We start from the raw sequence: 23,429 nt of genomic DNA on the forward strand, positions 1-23,429 counted from the left end.
TGTCAACAAGAGAGGTTGAATGCAGAAGTGGCAGTGTTGATACTTTGGTAAGGCCTAATATAATATGTAAATGCATCAGCAAAAAAAGAGAGAGAAAGGAGAACGTTCGGAGCAATATGTAAAGGCTGTTGGCATGTTTGGTGCCAAGCCAAGAATTATTTTGGGCCCGAAATGCTCCACTGACATGTGAGGAGGCAAAACAGTGAACTTCGACACAGTTAGTGCAAGTCGCCCTCGCAAGGGTACATGTAGAGAAATCCATGCAGCTAAAGTAGATGCTTAGGCATATTGGCGCGGCATGCTAGAAAACAAACAGTGCGAAGAAGATAGAATGGGGTAAAAAAAAAGAGGGTGCGAACAGCGCTCGTTTGTGACCTTCATTATGCTGGTCTCTAGAGAAACGAGATTATAACAAAATGACTGGAACGATGCAACAGAACCACTGCTGCTTTTTTTTTTTTTTTTACTGCCACAATAGTTATCGTAAACACATGGACGTATAGTCACACCTGATCATAGAGAAGTTGCAACCCGACTATAGCTACGTCATGCTCCAAAATCTGTTCTAAATTTCTACTAACACTATGTGTAATGAATGCTGTCATAACTGATAATTCATTGTATCAGTATTCACAATACCAAGGTTTGGATGTAGCTTACGAGTTTTGTGAGCTCTGTAAATAGTGCCCGAAATGTCCAGCATCCTTACGTCAACGTAAAAAAACTAGCAGCTCTCTACGTTTGACTTCAACGCCGTGTTAAAAACAAAAATAGCAGAACACATGAAAGTAAATGGGAGCGTGGAAAACAATGCAGTATTTGGTTTCCACGGAGAGAATATGGAACGGTAGTTGCAACAGCCGAATTTCGTAACAGACCTCGTTCCATAACCACTGCACCGGTCGTGTCCCATTCTGTCGGTCCTCTAATTTTCATGGAAAAAAAGGATCCAGTACACAGCCATGCGAACCAAGAAGGCACTTATTCACACTTTCTTCAACTCGGTAAAGCCCGCTAGCCACATTATATAACCAACAGCAAGCCAATGTAACACGTTCCTGAATAGAGGTCGTTTGACTTGCAGAGACACAGCAACAACCAAGCAAGAAAACCCTACCACTGGGTCATGTCTCTATAATGAACGCGTATTCAACCATATGGGAAAGGTAGTTAGTGGAGTACCACTAAGGCTCCCCATTCAGCCCGTGAGAGTTGACTGCGTGAAGCTTGGTTAAAGATCAAAATGCACCTTCAATGATGAACCTCGCTAATGGGTTTAACACTGCCTCCCCTTCACATGAAACTAACCTAACCTTTCCTAACTGTCCTGGGGCACTAGTTTAAATACAATCTGCAAAGAGAGAATGACCCGTCTTTGCTTTGATTTTAACGGCAATTAAATGATCTAACCTACTAATTGGCAACTCATGATGGTGTTACCTCATACACAAAACTGATCACCAGGTAGCGCCAGGTACCCACCTTCTTGATTGATTTATTGATTGGCTCATTGATACGTGGGGTTTAACGTCCCAAAACCACCATACGAGTATGAGAGACGTTGTAGTGGAGAGCTCCGGAAAATTAGACCACCTAGGGTTCTTTAACGTGCACCCAAATCTGAGCAGACGGGCCTACAGCATTTTTGCCTCCGTCGAAAATGCAGCCCCCGCAGCCGGGAATCAATCCCACCACCTGCGGATCAGCAGCCGAGTACCTTAGCCACTAGACCGCCAGGGCGGGGCACCCACCTTCTTGAGACCCAGCCCTTGCTCATGCATGTAGCCGAGGTTGAACATGGCCTGGGCATTGTGCTGCTGCTCGGACGCCATGCGGTAGTGGGTGGCAGCCGTCTCGTAGTCGATGTTCGTGCCGTATCCGTAGTAGTGGTAGTCGCCCAGCTTCACCCGTGCTACCGAGTAGCCTGCAGTGCACATCGCCACACGGTAACCCGCTTAAAAATGCACACGAATTTAGAAAAACTGTACAAAATTGTTCTAGGAAAAATAAAAGCGTCAATTTGTAAACCAGGATGACTAATTAGTTGAAGGGGCACTGAAACAAAAGCTTTGGCCCCGCGTACTCTCGCTGCATTGTGTTGCTGGGTGCCCGTTAGTCATAACACGGGCATGTCATTCGCTGCAGCACGCGACAGGTAATTAATCAAACACCCCTCATTATTGACCAGTCTCACTTTAAGTTTGGGAGAGCTCCAAAAATGACAAGCCGGTGGGCGCAACTATCACCACCTAGCATGTACAGCTCTCGACCAAGGGGCACACAGAATTGTAACGCACTTCTGGACAACCCGCATCATGAAATCTTTTCAAATAGGAAACGGGACTGCACTGTCACCAAACACAAAACTTTCAACTCGTGCACAGTGGCCACGCACTCGCGACCAGCCACCGAGAAGTAAAGACTGCGGGAAGAAATGCCGCAAAAGAAAAATTGCAGCTAAAGGGGTCCCCAAAGGTCCCTTTAGGTAGTGTCAATGCCTTTAATATTCAAGTTTCAATAATGCTGTCTGCTGTAAAATAGCTTCGAAGCTATATACGATGTTGACATTTTGCAGATGGTATACAAATGTTGACGGGAATCGATGTCACAGGCCATCTTGGCCGCGAAATTTTGTGTCGGTGCCCCTTTAATGAAAAGTACTCACATACCTCATTATAACAAAGTTGCATCTTACACGAAAATAAGTTCGTTACATCCAAAAATTCCTTTTAAAGGTTTATACCTAGCACTATTTCTACTGCAAGACTATTTTTTGTTTACTTCACTATAACCACTCTTCGTTATATCTGGGTTCGTTATAAAGAGGTTTGAGTGTATAACAAATTTTTGCAAGCTAAATACTAGATGTTAAACCACATAGTTGAGTTAGCACCAAGCCAACATGTGCCATTCTGTGCGAAATTATGCAGGCAACCTCAGAGGCCGTTGGAGACCAGTTTTGATGTCCTCTTTCACTTGAGCATAGAAAAAAGTATTTTTTCCTCACCTTGTGTGGCAGCTCGGTTCCAGAACAGCAGGGCCCAGGCAAAAGTCTCGTTCTTCGGAAAATGCTTGCTCTCACCTGTTGGACAGACGTGACGACAACCTTACGTCAAACGGCATAACTACAGGCTAAAGAAAACTACACTCCCAAGGTTTTCCATGCCACAACCACAATATGATTACGAGCCACATGATGGAGGAGGACTTCGGACTAATTTTTACCCCTCGGGGGGTTTTCTAACGTACACTAAAGATAGGCATCATGTTTCTCAATGTACAAGTTGCATATACCGTAATTACTCGAATCTAACACGCACTTTTTTTCCGGTGAAGCGAGTTCATAAATCGCATGCGCGTTAAAATCGAGTGCGAAAAAAAAAGTGAATACGGTCCTTCTATTGCCATCGGCATTTCCAAAATGGCCGCCCCCTACATGCTTTGGCATGGCGCGTCGGCCATTTGTGCCTGTGTGTTTCCCTTGTGCGGCAGTTCGTACGCGTGCTGAGGAGTTCGTCATCTTGTAGTTCATTAGCATCGACGGCATGGAAGGGCCGCGTATTTGGAATTGCTGGCCCCGCATCGCACGAAAGAGGGAAAAGAAAGAGTGCGAGGAGGACGTCAGCGCCAGCGTCAGGATTGCTCGCGCGCTATTGGTTTCTCTCTGTAGGGGACGTGCACGCCTGTAGGTGACGTGCTGGTGACGCACGCATGCACGCGCGATAGAATGCTGGCTGTTCAATCGTAGGGAAGCACCCACAACCTGCCGCCACACTCTTTCTCTACCTTTCCCTTCTGCCTTTCTTCATCTCTCTTTCCCTCTCCCTGCAATAGCTGAGCCGAACCGTGCTACCCCCAAGAGTTGTAGAAGAGCGACTTTTTTTGTTTTGTTTTATTCAACCAACCACTACATCATACGTGCCACTGCTGACATGGTCGAAGCTAATGTGCGAATTAAAAGTTCGAAATTACCATCTAACGTTCGATCACATGCTTCGCACTTCTGTAGCACACCATACTAGTTCCAACTGCCCTTGCAGAAACGCGATTCCGACTATCATGGCAGACGCCCAGACACGTCTGAATTAGATGCCAACACATCAAACGTGAAGCGTGTTTCGGTCAACAACGCTGCTCCGAATCACATGGAAGCCTCGCGCACGTGCGAAATAGACGCAAGTTCGGCCGGCCCATCAGACGTGAAGTGCCTCCTCGTCGACCTCTGCACGGACGGATGCGCACGAGTGGCTCGCCAGCTACAGCAAAGCAACTAATAGGACGATCCACGTCGTATTAGTTGCATTGCTGCTGTCTGTGCTGAAGGCGTCGCGGAGGCATTTCACGTTGACAGTCTCTTCGCTCATCGAAACCATCACCGTACTATTGCCATCTTATCGAAATTCACTCGCTGGCCTCCTCGCCGCACGGTAGCGATCTATCCAAGACACTGAAGGGGCGAGGGTGCTTCGGCACGATGGAACAGCCGTAAACACTTCTCTGTGTTTCCGTGACTCCGCGACGACAGTGACTGCCGGCGTGTCTTCGGGAGATCGGCAGCCGAGCGAAAATTCGCCCCATGTCTTTGCTTCAAATGACCACGAAGCCGGCAATCTTGGGGGAGTTAACAATGCCCTCTGTGAGGCTTCCGCGGCGTCTGAATAGGCAGTTCGAGCACTCAACTGAAGTCTTTTCTTCGCTACCTTATTGTGTAACCCAGACCCCGTCCCTCGTTACCATGGATTATGGCGGGGGCTGCGCCACTTAGCCGGAGAGGGTCTATGGCAGAGCGGGGAGCATGGCTGAAAATGAGGCGCAGATGTGCAAGTTTACCCGGTGTCACGCGTCACCAGCGCCCGCATCACCAGTACGTCACCTCCAGAGGCGAACCAATAGCGCGCGAGCAATCCTGTGGCTGGCACTGGCGTCCTCCCAACACCGACTAAATTTGGTCCTCCGTGCACTCTTTCTTTTCCCTCTTTCTTGCGATGCGGGGCCAGCAATTCCAAATACACAGAAGGGTTGACTAAAAAAACTCGACGAGTGCACCACGATGCCACTTTTAAAAGAAAAGTCATCGCGTGTGCCGAAACAGACGGAAATCGGGCCGCATCACGGTCGTTCGGAGTTCCCAAAAAGTGCGTGCGGGATTGGCGGAAACAAAAGCAGAAGATTGTCGACAGCAAAAATTCACGCAAAAGCTTCAGTGGACCACAGCAGGGCCGGTTTCCGCAAATTGAAGAGCTGCTCGCCGAGTACCGTACTTACTCGATTCTACCGCGCCCTCGATTGTCACGCGCACCCGATTTCCACCGCAAAAAAAAAAAAAAACGTAAGACATCGATTGCAACGCGCACCCATTTTTCTCGCTGGCCCACACGATCACACCACTCGAAAAAACGACTCTTTTCGGGTGCGTCTTCCATTCAAATATGAGGTACGGGCGAAGCTTGTGCCCATCTGACGTGTAACAGAGCGTTGCCGTCACTGTAGTTTTACCGTGGACCGATGTCAGCACGCGAACTTGCTTCACCCCCTTCTTCTCGACGGTTGTGGTGCCAGGCATGTCGAAGTAAAGAGGCGTCTGATCGGCATTCCCGATTTGCCCAAGCAGGTAGCCGTTGTTGCGCCGCAAGTTTACGACGAACCTCTGTAAACTGTGAAGCTTTTCATCGTACTCCTCCGCAAAACTTTTCGCATATGCATGTTCCCCTTCGGAGGGAAAAGCCTTTCCTCTTCATAAAGTTAGTTAGCCAGCACCTGCTCGCTTTTAACTGGCTCCGCATTAGACCGTTTTCTAAGACTAATTGCATACCCCGCACTTGGAGCAGTTCTGTCGTCACGGGCCGCTGTGCCGCTCGCTGCTCAAGCACATACTCGCCGAGCAGCTCTTTAATTTGCGGAAAACGACCCTGTTGTGGTCCACTGAAGCCTTTGCGTGAAGCTTTGCTGTCGACAATTTTCTGCTTTTGCTTCCGCCGGTCCCGCACGCACGTTTCGGGAACTCCGAACGACCGCGATGCAGCCCGATTTCCGTCCGTTTCTGCACACGCGATGACTTTTCTTTTAAGAGCGGCATCGTGGTGCACTCGAGTTTTTGGAGTCGGCCCTTCCACGCCGTCGATGTTAATGCACTACTAGATGACGAACTCTTCAGCACACATACGAAGTGCCGCACATGGGAAACACATAGGCAGAAATGGCCGACGCACCATGCCGACGCACGTAGGGGGCGGCCATTTTGGATTTGCCGATGGCAATAGATTGACCGTAATTTTTTTGTTCGTAGTCGATTCTAACGCGCATGCAATTTACGAATTTGCTTAACCGGAAAAAAGGTGCGGGTTAGATTCGAGCAATTACGGTATGTGCTTGAGCAGCGAGCGGCACAGCGGCCCGTGACAACAGAACTGCTCTAAGTGCGGGCTATGCAGTTAGCTTTAGAAAAAGGGCTAATGCGGAGCCAGTTCAAAGCGAGCAGGTGCTGGCTAACTAACTTTATGAAGAGAAAAGGCTTTTCCCTCCGAAAGCGAACGGGCATGGGAAAAAACTTGCGGGAGGAGTACGAAGAAAAGCTTCACAGTTTTCAGAGGTTCGTCCTAAACTTGCGGCACAACAACGGCTACCTGCTTGGGCAAATCGGGAATGCCGATCAGATGCCTCTTTACTTCGACATGCCTGGCACCACAACCGCCGAGAAAAAGGGGGCAAAGCAAGTTCGCATGCTGACATCGGGCCACGGTAAAACAAAAGTGACGGCAATGCTCCGTTGCACGTCAGATAGGCACAAGCTTCCCCCGTACCTCATATATAAATGGAAGACGCTCCCGAAAGGAGTCGTTTTCCCGAGTAGTGTGATCGTGTGGGCCAACGAGAAAAATGGGTGCGCGTTGCAATCGATGTCTTACATTTACTTTTTTTCCTTTTTCGTCGTGAAAACCGAGTGCGCGTTACAATCGAGGGCGCGGTAGAATCGAGTAAGTACGGTAAGATGCACCAGTGAAAATATTGAGAAAAAAAGGGCCGTCTTACACAACACAAAATACGGTACCGAGCAACTTTCGCATTCCGCCCCGTGACCGTGATCCTGTGGGTGTAGCCATGACCGGAAAACTTGTGGGGCTCACCAGAGGGGCACATCTTTACGATTGTGAACACAACCAGCTATACAATACAAAGTGCTCATCACATCCTAGCATTTTTATCATTTTAGCATGAAAACCCCACATGGAGCAACAGCAACACACAAGTCCATCTTTCACGTGCCCAGTACTCATGAAAGAGTGCCATTGAAGACTACATCGGTGGTACATTCCGGCTTCCTGAGCAAGGTAGCGTGCTCCACTTCGTAAACTTTTTCTTTTGTTTGCTCTTGTACTGTTCCCAAGGAGAACAAGTTACTCAAGTAGTATTTGCGTAAATTCGGTGTTTATATTTATACAGTTCACATTCATAAATATTTGCAAGGTATTAAAGAAAACAATTGTTTTTATGAATAGCGGCTGTTCAAAGTGAAGGCCAAATTATATGGGGCACCATATCAACGAACATTTGAAATCTCGCCATATTACCTGCCCAGCGGTCTAGTGGTTACGACGCTCGATTGCTGACCCGGAAGTCGCAGTATTTAATCCAAGCCACGGTCGCCGCATATTCGATGGAAGTGAAAATGTTGGAAACCCGTGTACGTCAGACTTACAGACTTAGGTGCATGTTAAAGAAACCCGGGTGGCGGAAATTTCCGAAGCCCTCCACTACAACCATCCTATCATCGTATCGTGGTTTCGGGGCGTTAAACCCCAGATATTAAATATTGCAACATTAGCACACCCCTAAGTACTGGTGAAGCTCCAGCCCCAAGCTTGACCTTCGCTGCCGCATGATATTCACCGCGAATACAGTCAAATACATCGTGGCTGAAAATCGCAGAGCCCACCTCTGTCCAGGATGAAGGCCGCGTTGCTCTGGGCCACCTCGTAACCGAGCTCGGCGAGGAACGCATACTTCACGAGGGCGATGTCCACTCGGCCGTCTCGGTAGTCGGAGTAAGCCTGCATCAGCTTCTCGCTCCACCGGCCGCGCTCCGCCACGTTCTTAAAGAGCTGCACACAAAAACGAGGCCACGAGTTTGTTTGTGGTGGCCACAGTGCACTGTAGGTGCAGCTTGTGTGCGTCATTACTGGCGTATCATTACCGTCTGGCTCACGTAAGGGTCACACTTTTCGTCATTATGCTTACAAGGTATGAACCTCAAAAGAGGCAGAGTCATTCTGCACAAAATGTGTGGTAATTAAGATTATTCAGGGATCACAAATCAACGTGAACAGTATCATTGCCGTAATGAATTTGTAAAAGGGCCAGTAGACAACTTCACAGTCCAAAATTTGGGATGAAAAGATAACCGCACATGCCACCACAAGAAGTTTGTGAATAAGGGCTACAATAAAGAGGTTACAGGGCTAAGAACAACCAACTCCGACTGGCTCCAGTGTCTCATTCGATCTACCCCTCTTCGGATACGGAGAGGGGTAAACATAGCCTGCTGTCGTGGCTATGCTGACTCCAGCAACGTAGCAAAACATAGGCGATTACGACATCAGCATGCCGTAAATAACCGACCAAGATTTCCTCCATGTACTGCTCAGGTCAGCATGCCACGGCGAGGAAGTGTGGGGCAAAGGCACGGGCAGGGAACACAAATATGTGGCACGCGTACCAACTGCGTGGCCTAAACTGCATCACTGCAGGACCAAAGCAGTGTCTCGTAGAGCATAACTCCAATCAACAAGGTCAACACTACGTAAAGCTGCCCATCAACAACATTACGTCACTTCACGGGCGGAGATGACTGGGCAAGAACTGGAGAGGAGTGCAGGAATAGTTTTTTTTTTTTTTTTTAAAGTGAACCACCTGCGCGACACGAAACGCTGTGAAATCGAGAAAATGCCATTGGTATGGCCTGCCACAGAATTCGACGAACTTATTTCGGAAGTGAAGAAATAGAAACAAACCCTGTTTGCTTTCATGCAAGTTGTGCGATCTGGCTACTCGCCTTGATTATCAACAGCACTGGTACTCTCTCTCAGTTCGTCGTTGAATTTGTGGTTAAAGACGTCCTCTGTGCCACCCACACCATTGGAGACCCCATTACTTTAAGTTATTGATTACTTCAGTTCTTAATCCACACAAATCTGTGTAGGATGCACATAGATCGAAACACAACATCCAAGATTTGCAGTACAACGACAGGTGTGCGTGATTGATTGAGAAAACCATGTGTTGGCATCAATCTAGCCATTGAATTTATTGTTGGCTCCAATTGAAGCATCCAAATCGAAATTACACCAATATGCCATGAACTCAATAGGGCCAGAATGATAGCATGCGCGCTACTTAGTCCTAAATTATCATGCTTCCACCCATGAGCATTGCAAGCTTGTGCCTTCTGCCCAGATCGGAATGTGGTTGCCAACGTCTGCAGCCCCACCTTGTGCGACAAACATGACTGACACGAGAACGTGCTTGGGGCGCATCATGCACTCACCTCCGCGGCGGTGCTGCATGAGCGCATGGTTCCCGTGCCCGTGGCGTGCATCTGCGCCAGGTTGTAGAAGGCCAGCACGTGTCCCGACTGGGAGGCCAGAGTGTAGAACTTGATGGCCATCTTGAAGTCTCGCAGCACGCCCAGCCCGTCTGTGAATCGTCACAGGAAAAGAACGCACGAATGTCAAAGATTCCATGCTGCGAGAGCAGTTACTAATGTGCAGCATTCTACGAGTAGCAGACTAAGTTTCAGAAGCGGTCTCTGGGCCGCAATGAAAGAGAATTTCCGAATTCGTATTTGAAAAAATAGAGCGAGTTCCACGCCATGAAAACAGTCAGCGACGTTGTAAGCATGCAAGTTTAAGGGGGATAAATTAAAACAGCTTAGCCTTATGCCGAGTGTTATCATCATTCAGAATTATATATCTATTTATTCACTCCCTCCCCTGATCACATGACCTGCCTAACTACTGCTACACACAAACCTTGATATAACATAAATATAACAAAATATTGTTTATAACGAAGTAAACAAAAAATATAGTTTCGCAATAGGTACAGTGTAAGGAATATACCTTTATAACGAATTTCAGATATAACAAACTTATTTTGATGTAAGATAGCATTTTGTTTAGGTTTGTGCGAATAGTGAATTTTAGGTTCGAAGCGAATAGCGGCTTTCATCGAATAATTTGGAATCGAACACGAATGGTATGTATGACATATAAAAAAAAAGAAAATATTTACCATGACCTTACTAACCTGCACAATATTTTTTTAACAATTGAAACAGGGACTTTATTCAAATGCCATTTTTTTTTTCATTCAAAGGAAGTGCAGACAACCTTGAGTAGTAGTTTTGGTAAGATGCGAGTGGTAAGATACTTAACGTTTTAAAATTTAATATACTTGAAGCATATGAGCCATCATAACAAGCTTAATACAATGAATAATTGATATGAGGGTAACATGTTCCTTTAAAGGGGCCCTGCAACACTTTTTCAAGTAGCCATGGAGCCAGTAAACATGCTTTTCGCCTCACATATTTACCACCAGAAATTTCCTACAATCAGTCCAGTACAAGCAGAGTTCCAAAAATTTGTTGCAGGTTGCAATTGCATTCTCTCTTCTCGCCCTGACGAAATTGCTGGAAGTTATGCAGGGAGGAATGGCGCAGCGAAAAAAAATACTTCACACGCACCTCGTGACCTCAAGCACTTTTTTTTTTTCCCTTCTAGTACACGGCTTTTTAGTGCGATCGCGCACGTACTCGCGAACAAGCTGCGGCCTCCCGCGGCGACCTCGGTAACGACGAGCGCGCCATGCTCAAATCAGCCAATGGCTGTGACCAGAGCTCTATATTCCTTCTTGGCTGTGACAAGCGATTTGCCGGGGGAAGAAAGCAATTTCTAGCTTTGAAAACATATTGCGAATTGCAGGCCGCGTGCAGCGCTATGAAATTTGCCTCGCGTATTCTCGGTAGCCTCGACTACCGATCGACTGCGTTTTCTGACCATGTTCAGCAAGTTTGAGGGACCTCTAAGCTTGAAAAGGGGCTTTGCGGCAATGCGAATTCCCCTGAACAGGTACTTTCACAGCTAAGCATTCCTACATTGCAGTGAAACCACCTTTACAAATAGTGACATGCAGGTTAATATACACCTATTCGTTCATTGCGAATATTTCGAAAATATTCGATAATTTATATTCTAATTGAAGCGAATTCGAATACCAGGCTATTATTCCAAATATTCAAAGCATTAAAATATTTGCACAAGCCTCATTTTGTTATGACGAGGTTTGAGCGTACTTCTTTGACGATGACACAGGTAGACTAAAGAGAACCTTGATGTAGAAAAAATATCTATTATTGTGCCTGGATCTACAAACGATCTCAAAGTAGAAAATTAACTAATTCAAGCATAAACACTAATAAGAAATTTCGAACGAAAACAAAATGGGATAGAGTTATATCTTCCAAGATTCCCAATGGTGTGTTGCAGCTGTTGGCATGTCTGAATATGATCCAAGTTTATCACAACGAGATAGAATACAGATTCACGCTGTATGTCTCGTAAAGTGAACGTGCCGATCATGTTATGTCACACAGTGCACTTTTAAAGCTTCATATGCCAAGCTTTCAATCAACTGTATGCAAGGAAATCCAGATGGTTTAGGTTATTCTGATAGCTTCACCTACGATATTTTATACTGCTTGTCAACTTCATTTGCCTAATTATACATTTCCCATATAAATTATGCTGAACATTGAACGGACCCACAGCCAAAGGCTAGAAATGTCATGCATAGCCTAACGACAATAAATCTCGTCAACTTGACTGAACACAAATGGCAGCTCACTGTAGTACATGTTGCCCAGTTGAAGCTGGCCGTCGACCCATCCTTGATTTGCGGCGAGCGTGAAGTACTTGAACGCCTTCTGATAGTCCTGCAAACGAGAAAAACGACATCATTAATGATGGCACAGCAACGGAATCACTAAGCTGCGAATTTCTCGCTGCTGGACACCCAACTTCAGACTAAGGCATATTCATTAAACCACACAAACTTTTCTCTTCCTGTGAATGTTCCTCGTTAAAATGAAATGACTGCACACTGAATAGAATAGATAATGAATGCACTCGTAACTAAACTTCTTTTACATAATTTCTCAGTTAGTGCATTTATTTGAGCTGCTTGGTACAAACTGAATGAACCCACCATGCACGTGTTTCAAAGACCAGAAGCAGATAAGGGTGGTCTAGAGCTTATTTAAAACAACAGTGTGCATTATGCCGAGGCCCTTGGCATATACAAGCTGTCCGAGGTTATTAATGCAGCCAATTCTTACAGGCACGCTCGTGACCACTGGCTCCAAAGCTTCGTTGTCGTCACGATCCAATTCCTCCAAATCGCTCTTGTGGCGCACTTCATTCACAATGTCCTGATCCGTGCACGATTCTGCAGTGTCGGCATCATCATCGGCCGTAATTAAATCATCCCAGCAGATGCCCAGCCCTCCCGTGAATTGCCGGGAGGGCTGGGCCACTCCGGCCACGAATTGCTGCCGGAGTGGTTCAGATCGGAAGCTTCAGGCTCGGCATCGGGTCCAACGTCAAAATCAGTTTTGCGCACATGTGTAGCCGGGAGTGCCGCCCACGAAGTCTTCACCATCTTCACAGCTGAATACAGAGACAACCGAAGCTCTAAGTTGGCTGCCGGGCGGTCAACAGCCATGGGCAAGCACTCCACGGCGCTGCACCTATAGCAAGTCCTAAATGCGTGGATTATGCCCAAGCCAAGCGGTCCCACTTTCGATGTTGTATTGAGTAGCAGGAAAAGGCGCAGAAAGCTTCCCGTCCGCCATCCTGATCACACACGCACACCAACAGCAAGCAAGAGCACATGCACGGCATACACTTTTCCCGATAAAATTTGTGCTGCAGTGAAGCCCCACTTTAGGGTCAAACAAACGTAAATTCATCCCCAGGGCTTTTTTTTTTTTTTTTTTCAATTTACGAGCTTGTTATACTGACTTACTGCTCCAAGTACAGTAAATTTTAAAATGATATTTTACAGGTGATCGCTTGCATTCTACAGAGAGTCATACTATATACTGCAACTATATTCACAGTTGTTTTAACTTCCTTTAAACCAAAAAGATTGATATTTTCACAGGCCTTATTTCAGTTTCTAAAAAATACTGTGCAGCTTAGTTGTGTCATGACAAATATGCCCATTCTTCTTTACAATTTGCAATATAGACTACTTGAATTTATTTCAAAATTATAGGACCAAATCACCCTTCACTTCGAACCTAAGTTTTCCATTCACGTAAGCCTAGCAATCAGTACGAAATAATTTTACAGCCTATACGAATAGAGCCAGGGTTTGAATCAGGGCACAGGTTGTAAGAGGCAAAATATGTTACATTTCAAAATTTGCCATACTTAGCTAACATAAGCCAGTATAACATGCTTACAATCTTTTGATCATGTCGATCGAAGAGTCGGTAATATGCCCACTTAACTACAAAGCGTGGCTGTGCTGCAGTGCATATTTCCTCTGAACAGGCAGCTTCACAGCTCAGTGTCGCCTCATGCACAGTACAAGTGACACTTTACAGCAGTGAAATCGCCTTTACAGGCGAGTTATATATCGTAGAATATGTCTATTCATTCGTTCGGAATGCATTGAAATTTTAGAAATCTTAACCTCGCATGTCATGGTTTGCATGCCACTGGCATTTCCAGGAGCAAGTGTGCCAGGGCGTCCAGTACGCTGTAGAGCGGGAACATGTAGCCACGTGTCGTCGAGTAGAGGCAGTGCATTAATATGCCATGTATGTAAGTGTTGCTTATGCAAACCACGACATGCAACTGGAGCAGGACCAAGCTCCAAGAACAAACGACGACCACCTAATAGAAACGTGCGAGGCCAAGCTCGTCCTCGAGGACCTGGAATACCAGCGACAACTCGTCACCAGGGCCAAGAGGGCAGTCGAACCCAGAGGGTTCCTGGACTAGGGAACCCTCCCACTTTGAGTGATAACGGGCCTCGCTCGGAACACTGTTTCTAAATAAAGGTTTAGTTCTCTCTCTTTCTTAACCTCGCATTAAAGCAAATTCAAGTTCTGTAGTATAAGTTAGAACATTCAAGGCACTTGAATATTCAGGCAGGATTAATCGTTACGTTACCCACCTTTTCTACGCCTTTTCCGTGCAGGTACATAAGTCCCAGACCACTCTGCCCCACAGCATTACCCTGAAGAAAAGACAAAAAACAAACACGGGAACTTGTACGTTGAGGTGACTTGCAAAAGAGCAGTAGCTGAGCATGCATGCATGCAACGGTACAAGAATTCAATCAAGAGTTTGTCACAATAATGGACAAGTTTAGCCGGATTTACTTAATACAATTTTATAATTTTATTCTCCACTGATTATGATGACAATGTACCATATTTACTTCAATGTAACAAGAGATTCCTTTACTTTTGCTTTTTTTTTAGACGTTTGCTACCTAAAATTGACACTCGAGTTACAATCGAATAGTAAAAATACTGTTTTTTTAATAGTAGTATTACTTTTAGTAATAGTATTATTAGTATTGTTCAGCCTACCATTGCGGTCGCCTTACAATGGAGTAAATACGACAGACAGAACGCTGTATTTGAGCCTTGGCAGCAAACTGTGACAGGGAAAAATGAAACAGCTACTCCATTCAGGCCTCGTAATTCCTGTAACCTTACGTGCAGCCACTTCTTATGGGTACAAAAGACGAGAGAGCATGCACACAAATGTAATGCACATGACTGAACGAAGGCAGCAAGGTCACGGTAAGCGTTCATTTTTCTGTACAAAATTCGCAGCCTTCTTTCTGTGTTTGAGCACACTTTCGTGTAACGTTTCTCTGCAGGGACCAAGCATCCATTCAAAATTTAGGATTGCTTCCCTTATCGGGAATATGTGGAAGGGGGGGGGGGGGGCAAGCGCACTTTCATGAGCGGATACCTGGCCTACAATTTTTCTTTCTGCTGCATTGCACAATGCTTCCTCCCTCTTTCATGCTGGGAGTTGAGACGTTCACCGCTTCACCCGTTTGTTTGTCAAAAACTTTAAAGTCATACCCACATCCGTTTCTGCTGTACTTCCAGGTTTTTTTCCAAATTATGTGCTCCGACTGAGCTCACAATTCTATTCCTGACATTTATTTATTCTCTTGTTTATCGAAAATGTCGATTTTGCCAACGCAAACTGTAGCATGGCCGCTCAAGCACCACTTCCGCATTTCAGTGACAAACCGTGCACTATTAGAGAGTGCGCAAAAGACCAGCTGTGTGCAACCCAAGAAAAACGCCGTTTTGTGGGTGTGGTTCCGTTCGCCCGTAGCTCGAAGATATGCTCCTGGACTCTGTGCGGCAGGGTTCATGCACGCTTGGTGCCAGTGACTGTGATACCGTTCGCTGCAATGCTGCGGAGCATGCGCCGTGAGACACCGTGTTCTCAAGAGAAGAGTTACCAGGCTCACGGGAGCCTCGATTCACGAGATGCAAAGCATTCTCTCTCCTCTGCCGCATATCCATCTGTCAAAAGTTGCTAGAGAATTTTGAGGTGAAGCTTGGGAACATTAAATACTTCCTGATCCAACTTTGAAAAAACTACACTCAAACCGATATAACAAACCTAGATATAATGAAATATCGGTTATAACAACGTAATTGAAGAATACTCTTGTAATAGATAATACTTTTACAGCAAATTATTGTATATAATGAACTTACTTTTGGGCAAGATACAACTTTATTATAATGAGGTCCGAGTGTAACGATAGGGCAAATTGGCAGCGCTGATGAAATCCTTGCGTAGTTTGACATGTCTTTGTCAACCAAAATGATGGAGCGCAGCATTAGAAACATCGAACTCTTGTCCAGTGACAACAGCTACCGTAATTACGGGCGTGCGCCAAAACTGGCCGGAGGAGTACGAAGAAAAGCTTCACAGTTTTCAGAGGTTTGTCCTAAACTTGCGGCACAACAACGGCTACCTCCTTGGGCAAATCGGGAATGCCGATCAGACGCCTCTTTACTTCGACATGCCTGGCACCCCAACCGTCGAGAAGAAGGGGGCGAAGCAAGTTCGCATGCTGACATCGGGCCACGGTAAAACAAGAGTGACAGCAATGCTCCGTTGCACGTTAGATAGGCACAAGCTTCTCCCGTACTTCATATATAAACGGAAGACGCTCGCGAAAGAAGTCGTTTTCCCGAGTAGTGTGATCGTGCGGGCCAACGAGAAAAATGGGTGCACGTTGCAATCAATGTCTTACTTTTTTTTTTCGTCGTGAATACCGAGTGTGCGTTACAATCGAGGGCACGGTAGAATCGAGTAAATACGGTTCTCGCACTTGAACATCACACTGGCTCGTTCAGCCTACAGCACAATGCTGCCACCCTTCATCATTTTCTAAAAAAAAATAATGCCGAAGGAAGTATTCCCACCCAATGTTGTTGCTCCCGTGAACGAAAACACCGATAGAAGGTTTGCTTAAAAAGAGCAGCCCTGTCGTTAAGACATTGGCAATTAACTGGGGCCTTGCTGACCTTTTCGGCAGCCATGGAGAAGTACTTGAAGGCGGTCTCGTTGTTCTGTGTCACCACCGAGCTTCCCTCGAGGAACATCTTGCCCAGGAAGGCCATGGCATTGGCGTTGCCCGTGTTGGCCGCCTGGGTGAAGTAGCTCAGGGCGCGCGAATGGTCCTGCTCCACGCCCCGTCCACCCTGGTAGTGGAGCTGGCCTAGCCCCACCTGCACACACATTCAATTAACACTTAGTGTACACTCGAGTACACCTGTTTAGTGTACACCAGTATACACCGGGAGCCCAAAGTCTCCACTTCTCTCCCACCTGCACACACATTCAGTGAACACCGAGTGTGCACCAGGAGCCCTATGTCGTCTCCACTTCTCTCCAGCAAGACCAGGCCAGCGCAAACACTGCAGAACTCTCGAATTCTGTCAATAAACCTGCCTTACGCAACAACCACAAATGGGGATTTCCTGTTACAGCGAAACTTCACTCGTATGTTAGTTAACCCATTTGCCCTACCCTATCATTACCAAATGCCGGTTTCATTTTTAATTCAGATAGGACACCGTGCATGCTAAATTTCCGTTATCTTTCCCAGACTGTTGCTTCTAAAATATATGATAACACCCATGTTCACTTTTACATGTCATGGTTAAATATGGTCGTAACACCTGTCATGAGGCATCATCCCTACGAGGAAGAGCGAAATTTACTACTGTGCGTTAGCATAACTTAGTCAAGCGGCTAACTTCCAGTTACAAATCCACATGCGTGGGCACATAGCGCTCCTGAAGAAAGCAGAAGCCTGCACGTCTTTTGACCTTAACTTTTGCCATATATACTCACATTCCTGCTATCTGAAAAAGAAAAAAGAAAATTTGCACAGTGTGCATTCTGCAATATCACCCTGTTTTTCTAACAGTATTGCACACTGAAAAAGCTTCCCCAATGAAAATAGTCCTATCAGACATTACATTCTACCAGGTAATGCATTCCTGTCTTGAACCAACGTAACACTGCAGTTAAACTGCTTATGCTTCGGTTCTGATGCAATCGAATAAGGATAACTTATATGATCAGTCAACCCATCGGGGTGTCACAGTTGCTTTAGCACCTTGAAGAATCATTCAAAGTTATGCGAAGTAACGAACAATGAGAATAGGTCAGCCTAGATTAGACCACATTGCCAGAAGAGTTTCGATACTAATGCCTTGAGGTTACAGGCCTTCAGGACATCGACAAGCAAGAGTACCTGGGCCTGCACATCTCCTTTATCGGCAAGGAACTGGTAGTACTGGATGAGGTCGTCGTCGATGAGTCCCGTTGATGAGCCCGGGTTTTCAGCCTCATCTAGAAGTCGAATTCGTTGAATCAAGGTGGAGCCGCCCTTGTTGACGTCCTGCTCCACTGCGTAAAAGAGAAAGCACAGGAGAAATAATGGTTGCACTTAAGGGAAGATAAGAGCAAATTTTCATTTAACAATGCATGGTTAAGGCACGCTATAAGATAACACTATTATGTTAGTTTAGACTCGTGAGGTATGCAGAGAAGCATGCGTACCTAAATGTGTGCATGCATACCTAAAATATTCGTTAGCACAGGAAAATTTCAACTTCCCTCTGAAAAACCATGCAAATTCATGGTATCGTTCTATGCACATATAGAAAATAAAGAAGCAACCTCTCCTACGATTCTATCAAGCATATGGACTGAATGCATGACTCACCTACTTTGGCCACCTTCCGATAGTAGGTCAGAGCCGCCTCGCAACTCGTGAGCACGCTGTTGCCGTACCAGTACCGGTAACCCAGGGCCATTTGGGCAAATGGGTTGCCGCCCAGGGCCCCAAAGGTGTAGTACACGAGCGCCTTGGCTTGGCTCGAGTTGACCCCCAAGCCAATGGCATAGACGAAGCCAAGGTAGGTCTGGCCCGTAGGCGAGCCCTTCGACGCAAGGGCTTCAAAGTATAGCTGGGCTTTGGTGACGTTCTGGGGGACCCCGTCGCCAAACAGGTACGCCTCGCCGATGGATTCCTGCGACGCCGTGTGGCCGAGGTCGGCCGCCTCCTCCAAGAGCTCGTACGCTCTGCAGCAGCAATAGAGCGCGTTTTGCACTTAGTAAGGCAGCCTATAGTGCTTCTACATTGGCAAACCATTGCACATTTACGGCTCAAAGGTTAGACGCAGAGGTAAAGACCTGGCGACAACAAGCCAACCAAGGATGGCAATGCACCTCTGCTCACACTTTTACGACAAATACACCATTTCATAGTACTTTTCAGGAATAAGAGAAATATAAAAAATATAGGGAGAAAGCCAGTACGCGAACAAATTATAAACAAGGACACCATGCACAAACTACAGAGCACAAATGTTGAGAACCACTCTACGCTCTTCAAACATTCTAGTCCAAAATGGTTCTGGCATGCCTTATGCTACAACTTTGAGATTCGCGTTTTCTTCTCACAGTGCTTCTACCTTCAATTTCAAATATAAATGCTGACCTGGTAGTTTCTCGTTTACCAGCTTCGCGACAGGTCATCAGCTCCGCAGGCTCGTCCGTTTCAAGACAGCCGACTCATAAACGAAGGAAGTGCAAAACAACATTGAAGCGAATGGCAACTGTGCCCAACAGTGCGTGATAGGACGACCGGGTTATGGGGTGACGACAAGGGGTTATGAGGTAGGCGGTCGTTTCTATGCACAGCACCCTCCTAATTCAATCACACCACTCGCTCACCGAAACTGGTGGAAAAAAAAGCCCCCTTCCAGAAGAAAAAGCCACCTTCTAGTGGTGTTTTGCGATGCACAATTTGCAAAGTGTTGCGGCTATTTTTATTTGACATATCTGAAGATGTTCCTGTTGATCGATGCTAAGCATTCTCGTTTTCAAAAGGTAGTCCGATGTAAAGGATGATTGCACTTACCCCGAGATTGATAAGTCAGGTTTGACTGTATCCCTATAGAAGGCATAAACGATAGACTTGCGAGCATACAACTTTCTAGGTACGAAGCAAACTTTCGCTAAATAGCAAGGAAAAATGGTGAAAGTCAAAAGACAACAGCAATTGCTGCCGCCACTTTTTTTTGCGCTACTACAGCAAAGATCACGCAGCACCGACTAGCCTTAATCACGACCCATTCATGTTCAGAGCTAAGTCGAAGCTTGGTCCCAACAACGTCTCACATGCACCCACTCTCAAAACAAGAACTCCCCTGCAATGCCCTCTTACTTTTTTCTGTCAGAGTCTGTTGAGTTGAGCAATGCCTTGGCTGCTTCATAGAGGCTGATTGCTGCAAAAAAAAAAAAAAAAAAACAGAGTGACTCGTTAGAGAGCACAACTGGCAACGAACAGCACAGTTAATTTCTATCACCGCAATTATTTCACCATTAATCACCACCAAATTACTGTTTCTATCAGTGCTTAAAAGCAGTAAATGCTGCCAATTATTGTTTCGAATTCAACTTGAAGCCAGCACAGTCTTTAAATCAAATGTATGACTTCCTTGTGTGACCTCCGAGATAAGGGAAAGTGTTAAACATCTCGAAGGCCATGCACTTGGGCCTAAGTCGCAGAAACAACCACCAGGTGGATGCGCCATCCGTATAAATGCTGTTCGAAGTAGGGTTAGGAAGCGTCTCGAATTTTGCGAGACCATCCACGTCGACCCGGTCGAGACTGCTACATGTCCCGGATTTGTTCCGAACTGTCCAGTAGAAACACATTACGAGATCCGACGCACGCCCAACAGCGTGCGTCTCGCTACGAAACATGAAATTTGCATGAATCGCGCACAGAAAGCAATGTTGCAGTGGCTTGCGAGGGACTCTAGCTGAACTTGTGCGCAAAGTGCGACGTTTACGAGTACATTCTCCAGCAAAAGGAAGTTCCGGGAATAGTGTGTAGCCAGCGGAACTACTACTTCAAGAAGCCACAACATAAAAGGAACAATAGGTCAGTCTGGAACATAATGCAATAATAAAACAACTGATTTTGCTGGCTCCAAATGTTAGAGCAAACACCCCTCCCGTCCCGATTCGCTTCATTGAAGAGTTGGTAACCCTAGCTTGAAGGCTGCCAACAAGAAAAATTTACCATTATCAGCCCATTGACTTACCAACATGGCTTTCGCGATGTAAGTACACAATCCTCGCGCATTCTTGCCTCCATAGAAAATGCTGCCGCCATGGACACCGTGACCTTCGATACCGTGACCTTTGAGTTGGCAGTCGAGTGCCATAATCGCTAGACCACCGTGGCGAGTACCTCGTACAGGGAAATCTAAATTTTCTCCCCTTGGTTTGGTGACGACCCAAACATTACAATTGATCTGTTTGGTCCCAGCAATGCCACCACAGAAATAATGTATTAAAAACCTCAATAATAAGGGACAATTTCATGACAACCCCCGTATCACACGATGGCTCTCCGATACCAGCAAAGAAAAAAAAATCACCTTTTATTTTTACGCGAATATACTAGTACCAATCAAACATATTTGCAGATGTCATTAGATAAATACCTTGCATGCCTTTAGTTTGACAACTAGAAAATTATAGAGCGAGACAGGTACAGTGTGCTTTCTCAGAATAAAAAATTGATGCTCCCGGCAGTTAATATGCTTTTATGATGTTCTTTTTCCTGGCTTTAAAATGGCATGACGATAGTTATGCCATTTAAACTAGCCCAAGCTGCCACTAACCCACCCAAATAACTACCAACCCACCAAACTAACCCAAATAACGAGCCCAAGCTGCCACACTTTTAAAATGGCTTCTGAATATGCATTGATCGAGCATGTGTCCAGCATCGTTGCCTAGACAAGCTCTATGCACACAGAGTAGCTTGAGCTAGTCTGCAAGCTTGTCTTTGAAGTTCAGATGTTATCATGTTTGTGACACATGGAAATGTGTGCTAATTGAAATACGGCCGAAAATCTCTTCGCTCTGTTCGCTGTACTCGGTCACATACATGCCATGATCCCGCAAAAGAAATGCGTCGCAGCTATCTTCACCGTGCAAACTTACTTCCCCCAAGGCAAACACTCGTAACAGGAGTGGCATATCCCCAAATGCACTTCACAAGGGAACAAATACGGCGGGCACAGCTCAGTGCCGCATAAACTCTCGACAGAATGAGCTCCACCATTATTACACGATGGTGACACTCCCACATCTCGCTCTTCCGACAGGAAACTGCTGCCATCGTGGCTTCGGTTTCGTTTTGACGTGCTGACAGTTTTTGGACAAATTTTATTGGACAGAAAGACGCACGTCAGACTTGATTTCTTTTTTTTTTAAACTGAGAATAAAGATTTGCTCACAGCTCCCTCAGTTAATGTTGGGCTGCCGTTTTTCAAAGTTAATTTACCTTTCGCACACAAGTGTAAGGTTGTGCCGCAGGCTCGTTAAGCGGCCTGTAGCTGTTTTCTTTTTTGGGCAAGGCTGAGTGTTACTGCCTATATTCTCAAGTAGTATTATTAAACAAAGCACATGTTACACTAGAATCTCAGTGATATGAATCTGGGCTAAAATAATCGTATAATCTGAAATTTCGTATCACTAACAAAGTAGCAACTTTCGTTTTTAACCACCGTATACTCACAAAACATATAGTATATGGTTCAAAACAACTTGAGTATGTCTTTTGGGCACACTTATGGCAGAAACAAGGGATGAATAGCGCAGCTGGCTGCCGCAAATGCAGGTGTCAAAGCTTTGCTTGAGGCCAATTCTACACTGTGTTCCGAAGTTCACTCCACCCATAAGCAAACAACAGAAACATCAAAATTCTCCGAGTCTTTTTTGCGGCATTATTCCTCTAAACTGCTGCTGCATAGTCACTATTGATGACCAACAGCATACGGTTTTGCATGCAGCAGTCGCGGCTGACGGTGCAGTCCTGGTTTCAGTCAGTGTGCTCACAACATGCGTGTCTTGAAAACTACGTTGTTGTTATCTAAGATTGTGTGCAGTGCAGTTTTGCCCACAGTGGTAACAGCAGGCAGCCTAAGCCTGACTTGGTGGACATTGTATGCACATGCACTTTCCAAATTTGGTTGTTACCCTGCGTGATCGCGTAGGTGGCAACTGTGGCTTCGTCCGCAGCGGTTGTAAAAAACGATAGCCACAGTTCTGACTGTGCATGTGCTGGCCACACAATGCTTTCGTCGACTTGCGGGATGGTCTCAGTACCCAAGTTTGTATCACACATCGCGACGCTGAAAAGTGCTTGGAACATTTGAAGTTTAACCCAGTGAAATTTGGCCGAGGAATTTTATGAATTTGGCAGCAATATGTATCAGCCGAGTTTGCAAACCGAGGTTCTACTTTTTATGATGGCTTCGCGTGATCACATCAATGCTGCATAATTGTGGTTCCACGGTATCTTTTTAGGCTGCATAAGGACTCTTTAAACATAACAAACGAGAAATCAAGCACACCTCTTTTTTCCTCTTCAGAGAGTTCCTTAGGCACTGGTTCAGGCAGCGTTTTTGAAGCACCGGCAGTTTTCCCAGAGGGTGCATCAGCAACGGCAGCGTCTGGTTCCGCGTCCCCTTTCGCCGGAGGAACAGTGTGGTCATCCTCGAGCCCTTCCGCTGCCTTCTGCTTTGCAGCAACGTCTTCTGCTGTGGGCGTCATCTCTCCATCTTTTCTCTGCGAAATAATGTGAGACTTGCAACAAAAGCTGTACAGAGGTACGTGCCAAACTCCTGACACTTTTTCAAGGTGTATCAGTGCTACGACCATGTCAAATCGTCTCAACACCTGTGCGCACACCTTGCTGTGCCAAGCCTACGA

The 23,429-nt window shown here is 45.9% G+C and overlaps 1 protein-coding gene across 2 annotated transcripts in view; it reads right to left on the bottom strand.

Moving 5' to 3' along the window:
- The window catches only part of LOC142761660 (protein sel-1 homolog 1-like), a 39,338-nt gene that overhangs the window by 2,937 nt on the left and 12,972 nt on the right, over nt 1-23,429 (bottom strand). For both annotated transcript variants that reach the window (XM_075871900.1, XM_075871902.1), the window contains exons 4-14: nt 23,072-23,285; nt 19,861-19,921; nt 18,355-18,713; nt 17,881-18,035; nt 16,643-16,846; nt 14,242-14,304; nt 11,902-11,989; nt 9,542-9,690; nt 7,934-8,099; nt 3,008-3,082; nt 1,752-1,924 (exon numbers count right to left, since the gene is read on the bottom strand). In XM_075871900.1, the coding sequence (XP_075728015.1) occupies nt 1,752-1,924; nt 3,008-3,082; nt 7,934-8,099; nt 9,542-9,690; nt 11,902-11,989; nt 14,242-14,304; nt 16,643-16,846; nt 17,881-18,035; nt 18,355-18,713; nt 19,861-19,921; nt 23,072-23,285 (1,707 nt within the window). The remainder of the gene's footprint in view (nt 1-1,751; nt 1,925-3,007; nt 3,083-7,933; nt 8,100-9,541; nt 9,691-11,901; nt 11,990-14,241; nt 14,305-16,642; nt 16,847-17,880; nt 18,036-18,354; nt 18,714-19,860; nt 19,922-23,071; nt 23,286-23,429) is intronic.

The sequence above is a fragment of the Rhipicephalus microplus genome, chromosome 8 (assembly GCF_043290135.1).
Source record: "Rhipicephalus microplus isolate Deutch F79 chromosome 8, USDA_Rmic, whole genome shotgun sequence".
NCBI classification, from domain to species: domain Eukaryota; kingdom Metazoa; phylum Arthropoda; class Arachnida; order Ixodida; family Ixodidae; genus Rhipicephalus; species Rhipicephalus microplus.